The 6,026-nt window shown below is 47.0% G+C and overlaps 1 protein-coding gene across 1 annotated transcript; it reads right to left on the bottom strand.

The window, feature by feature from the left end:
- Positions 1–2,095: 2,095 nt before the first annotated feature.
- Positions 2,096–5,727, bottom strand: C6H1orf50 (chromosome 6 C1orf50 homolog). The gene is made up of 4 exons (XM_035120980.2): positions 5,544–5,727; positions 4,731–4,817; positions 3,990–4,121; positions 2,096–2,809 (listed from the first exon to the last, which is right to left on the bottom strand). The coding sequence occupies exons 1-4, from the start codon at positions 5,706–5,708 to the stop codon at positions 2,624–2,626; spliced, it is 570 nt and encodes a 189-aa protein (XP_034976871.1). The 5' UTR covers positions 5,709–5,727; the 3' UTR covers positions 2,096–2,623.
- Positions 5,728–6,026: the final 299 nt, after the last annotated feature.

Here is a 6,026-nt window from a genome sequence, read left to right on the forward strand (position 1 = left end):
CCCTGTTACGGACTAAAGGTGGCTTACAGATAAAGTCAATAAAAGCTAGAAAAATAGCAGGGGAAATCATTGAAAATAAACATTGATAGAATTAAAACTCTATATTATCTATTAAAAACATAATTACAATAAAAACAGCACCAGCACAATAAGAGTAAATTGGGCAGGTTACTGCAATTTCTGCCTAGCTTGGCAGGGGATGCTTCCCAGTACTGTAGATCAGCTTCCCCAGTCCTCCATTCTGTAGAACCAAGTGCCACCAGGGTCTGTCCATTGACCCACCAGGTGCCCTTCTCTTACCCCCTCCTGGTCCCCATGCCAAGTGGTATTATTGCCCTATTTCACCCTAGTCCTTGGAACCACTTGGCAACACTCTTCACAGTAAGCCTCTCCTTAACTAGATATAACTTTAGTGGTCACTAAACAACTTTTGAGCATGTTTGCTGATATTACTATGCTTTCCAATTAGGCCTCCCAATACTTAAGAGATGGGTTGATTAAAGGGGTTTTTTAATTTAAAAAAAATCAGTTATGGGAGAAATTAAGTTACATTAATCCAGATTTGTCTCCCAAGTACTGGAGAGGTTGTCCTGGTCGAGGCTCTTATATGTGGTGGCCCTGTCCCCATGGTTCTCTTTTCTTCCTTCCTCATCAGTGGAACAGCCAATAGTTTGCTTCCTTATGCTGCATTATCATTGTTGTCAAATCTCAGTTGATCAATATGTGTCCATTTTTATTGATAACATTTAAAAAATGTAACTCTTCGCGACGCTTTTTTATGACTGTACTCACTTTTTTTTTTTTGCTGCCTGTGGCAGCCATTTTTTGCAGCCACCCACAGCACTTTTATCAAGATATGAGTGCCAATATCATTTTATAATTCATTAAGAAACAGCACTGGGTCTATGAGACTTAGTTCCCAGCATGCAAGCATTAGAACTGCTGCCGCTATGATTCGCTCCCCAGTACCTTAAGACTGGAGTGGGGCATCCTTTTCAGTTTCAGGGGGGCAGTAGGCCAGTGGCGCGCAGGGTAAGACTTGCTTTGTACAGTTTCTGCATTCCATCCACAAAAGGTTTCTGCATGCACTTACAAACACACACACACATACGCGTCTGCCTTTCAATCCAGGTAAGCAGGAGGCATGGTCACACTAAGGACACATTGCAGCTTGTCCAAAAAGTTGTGAAGCAGGGATGGGGTCTTGGGAGTCCTGAAGGCGAGACATTTGGCCCCCAGGCCTGAGGCTCTCTACCCTGCTGTAATATTTGCAATGGTAAAACATCATCTGCATTGGGAGTCAAGCCTCCTAACCACAGGGCACTTTTATGATTGAGGTGAGTGATAGAAGAGAAACCCAAGCGAGTTGCTCAGCTTTAGGGCAGCTCTGCCTGGCAAGTAGAAGCAATCTTCCGGAGAGAGAGTTGCATATCCTTTGTAGGCAACTTGCGGGAGGAGTCAAAAACCCACTTCCTAATGCATGTGCTGGAGTTGGGCCTCTTTTGCAAACATTTGTTTTTAATTGAGGAAAAAACACCAAGCATCATCAGTTTGAACTTCTTAGTTCAAAAAGAACAACATAATTATGTTTTCTCTTTGAACAACAGCCAAATGTTCTGTAGGAGGAATCACTCACTACAGCAGCCTTATGTATAGAGCTAACAGCATGCTGGATTAGGCCAATGGCCCGGTTAGTCCAGCGTCCTTTCCTCGCAGTTACCACCCAGATTCCAGAATCGAGAACAGGAGCGCTCTCCTCTCCTGCAGTTTCCAGCAACTAGTATTGCTGCCTCCAACTGTGGCGGCAGAGCATAGCAATCATAGGTAGTTGCGACCGATAGCCTTCTCCCTTCATGAATTTGTCCAATCCTCTTTTAAAGCCATCAAAGTTGTGACCATCGCTACCTCCTGTGAGAATGAATTCCCCTGTTTTAACCCTGCACTGCAAGATTGCCCTCCAGTTCAGATCATCACCTCTAAAGTCAGACCCTGACAGGGTCCGAACTAGAAGCAACTGACTAGGAAAAAGACCTTGGAGTCATACAATTGTAGCCAATGCTAGTCCTACTCATAGCAGACCCACGGAAGAAGAACATAGTTCTGAATAGGATTTAGTTGGATATAACCAGAGTTCTCTTGATATACTGGCATATTATTTTCAATAGATTTACTATTGATTTCATCAGATCTGTTCAGAGGATAGCTTATTTGGATGCACCATAAGTAATTCAGGAGTCAGAACCTTTTCTTGATTTATTGCAGATCTCCCAGCAGATCCTGATCTGTCTTCTGTCCATCCCTGATATAGCAGAAAAATTCTCGTGTGTTTTTTTGGTTTTGTTTTAATTAGTCATGATGATATTGGGGTGGAGCCTCCTTGTTCAGCAGTAAGATTGACCTGGTATGCAGCTATAGCCTTACATATGCTGCTTTTACCTGGGGCCCTGCAGATATATTGGACTACAACTTCTATCAGCACCAGAAAGTAGAACTGTCTGGGAATGGTGGGTGTTGTAATCAAAACAACAACAACAAGAAGAAGAACGCTGGAACTGATGGGAGTTGTGGTCCAAAGTGTGCGGAAGGCACCGAGTTCGGAGGAGGAGTTGGTCTAGGCCCACCATTACATGGTAAGGCCTCGGAAGTTGGGCTCGCTGCAGGGGGGTAGCGCCGCTTGCTGGTTTAGCAGCTTCTCGAGAACGTTGAGCTCAGCGTCACGCTTCTCGATGTCATCCGAAGGAGTCCAGGACATGTCATGCTGCAGTTTGTAGGCACCGAGGAAGTCGCTTGGGCAGCTGGCCCCCCATTCCTATGAAAGTTGGAGGGGGGAAGAGAAGGAAAGAAACACTTATCAAGTCCCCAGAATGCCAGCAGAAAGTGTCTGCACTGTGCTCTTGATGGAGCACCAAATCACTCAAAATCGGCATGCAAAAGAGATGCTCTCTACTGCTAGGCCAGTGTCCTTCAAGCTTGGGTCCTTAGCTGTTGTCGGACCACAGCTCCCATCACCCCTGAACACTGGCTAGGGATGATTGGGAGCTGGGAGCCCACAAACATCTGGGGGAAAGCCTGAAGAACCCTGCACTATGCTATGACGAGCATGTTGGCCGAGCCCTAAAGCTGCCTTCTCCAAGTGCACTGGTCCCAGCATATCCTACTCTGAATGATAGCAGTTCTCCAGGGTCCAAGGTCTCTAGCTGGGATTGGGAACCTGAGTTCCTGCAGATGTTGCTGGACTCCCAAATCCCACCAGCCCTGAGCCACCATGCTCAGTGATCAGGGATGATGGAAGCAAAAGTACAGTAAAATCTAGAGAGCTACAGGCCATGGTCTCCAGAGCCTCAGGCAAGAAGTCTTTCTCCATCACCTGGGGAAGCCAGGGGCTGGAATTGGGACGTTCTGTAAGCAGAGACATCTGTATTGTCACAAAGTGATGCCTAGTATTTTACTAGCACATTCTGACACCATTCTTAGGAATGTAAAGAGTCAGACCAGTGATCCATCTAATCCAGCACCCTGTTCTCACAGTGGCCAAGCAAATGCCTCTTATGAAGCACACAAGCGGGAGCTGGGGCACAATTGCAACCCTCCCCTCCTGCTGTTTCCAGCAAATGGCACTCAGAAGGATACTGTCTCCGACAGTGGAAGTAGAACATAGTCATCAGGGTTAGTAGCCACTGCCCTCCATGAATTTGTCTAACCCTTGTTTAAAGCGATCCAAGCACATGGCCATCGCTGCCTCCTGTGGAAATGAGTTCCATAGATTAGCTGTATACTCATTGTGAATAAGTACTTTCTTTTATCCAACATTCAACTTCATTGGATTTTTATCAGTTCTAGTCTTACGGGTGAAGTGGGGGAGGGGGGGAAGCTTTCCTCTGTTCACTTTCTCCACATCAGGATTATTTTTATAAGCCTCTATAATGTTGCCTCTTACTTGCCTTTTCTCTAAACTCAAAACCCTTCCTTTTAAGAGAAGGGCTCAGTACCTTAGGTGAAAGCATAGAGAAGTAGCGCTGGCCACTCTCCCGCCTGTACAGGTAGTAGACATTGCCCGGCTTTTTCACAAAGTTGCAGGCAACGTGGTGCAGATCAGCATCTCTGCTAGCCTCTTCCAAAACCTAGAACACCAGAGAGAGAGAGAGAGAGAGAGAGAGGGAGCGCATCAACACCCCAAGGAGTCTTGGATACAAACAGTTGGTTAGAATGTGGCGCTGATAACGCCAAGGTTACAGGTTCGATCCCCATATGGGACACCTGCATATTCCTGCATTGCATGGTGCTCTTCAAAGTCCCTTCCAACTCTACAATTCTTTGATTCTATGAAATGTTGCTCTTTCTCTCAAGCTTGCTGTTTTCCTCCCAAGTCACATCATTGCAACTTTCAACTCTGACCTCTGGCTTTGTCCTTCTAACTAGCTGTGTGCTCGGGAAGAGGGCCCAACCATTTGCCATCTCACACAGAGCCCTTTTCCGTTGTTCCCCTTAATGACCCATCACCCAGGCAATCACCGCAGGAGACTTTTTTTGCCTGCAGATCTTATGGACCTCTTTGCATTTGGCTTTGAAGGGGCCAGCAAACCATCCAATTGGATACTGTGCTGTAGTGGTTAGAGATGGGGTTGCTGTGAGGATAAAACAGGGAGGTAGAGAAAAAACCGCTCTGGGGTGCGTTATTTTAGAACTGTGCAAGCCTTTGATAATGGAGTTCTTCCCCTCCCCACACTTACCTTTCTGGCTTGTTCCTGCAAGTACCGGATTTGTTCTGCTATGACAGTCAATCTGTTGCAGGCATTTGCTCGGGTGAAATCATCGGCCTGTAGAAAAGAACGGAAACAGGAATATAAGCAACCATGTAAGCAACAAAAGTTCAAGGGTGGTTTTTGTACAGCACTTTGAGACATTTGCACAGAAGGGCATTCATAAATGAAGAATAATAATGCATTTTAATCAGTGAAGACCCATTGAAATTAAGGGAAATAAGTTAAGTCATGTCCATTAATTTCGAGGTCTGTACTCAGGGGTGTAACCAACATTAGTGTGCTCAAACATTTTGACATATGTGATTAGCAGTAATGACCCTATTTATTTATTTATTTATTCATTTATTCATTCATTTATTCTTTCTTTATTGTGCTTATATCCTGTGTTTTGTTCTCTACAGAGCTGAAGGCAGAGTACATTATTCTCACCCTCCTTGTTTAATCCCCACCACAACCTTGTGAGGTAGGTTAGGCTGAGAGGCAGTGAGTAAGGCCACCCTGTGAGAGCTTCGTGGCCTAATGGGGATGTGAACCCTGGTGTCCCAGGTCCAAGTCCAGCATTCTAACCACTACAAGAAACCAGCAAATGCAATTTGGGGGACACACTGACATGCTCACACTAGCTGTCATCCAGAGGCCACCATTGCCAAGGCCCACGGAACAACCACGGAACATTCAATCAGGCATTAATAAACAAAAAAAAACCCCACTCTGCACGTGCCCGGGGGCTCGTCAAACACAGACGCTCTGCACGCTCTCAGAGGCAGTCTCCTCGCTCACCTTCTGCACCTGCTCTGCTAGAGCAACCAAGTCCGAAGGCCGAGCCTTCCGCGCAGACGGGGCCAGCTGGAAGTTGGACTCCACCAGCGCCGCCCCCTGAGACAAGGGGGCCGGAGACTCAGCAGCGGCACCGGCTTCGGGCTCCGCTTCCGCCTTGGCCGCCATTCCTCGTGGCACAAGCCTCGCCCCCTTCGACCGCCCATTGGCCTCCGATCGCCTTACGTCAGAAAGAAGGCGGGACACCCAGGAGACAGAACGGAGTAGGCGGAGCCAGCCTTTGGAACGGGGAACGGGGTGGACGTACGAGTCGCGGAGCCTCAGGAGATTTGAGGCGCGGTTCCCTTTTGTAGGCGTGGCCACTCAGAGCCCCTCTTGAGGAAGAAGGCAGGAAATGGGCGGAGCTTCTGGGAGCGCTGCATAGACTTGCTAAAATTTTAGACTACCACTAGGCTTGTGAAGTGGTATTACGGGTATCAGCCGAAC

The sequence above is a fragment of the Zootoca vivipara genome, chromosome 6 (genome assembly GCF_963506605.1).
Source record: "Zootoca vivipara chromosome 6, rZooViv1.1, whole genome shotgun sequence".
NCBI classification, from domain to species: domain Eukaryota; kingdom Metazoa; phylum Chordata; class Lepidosauria; order Squamata; family Lacertidae; genus Zootoca; species Zootoca vivipara.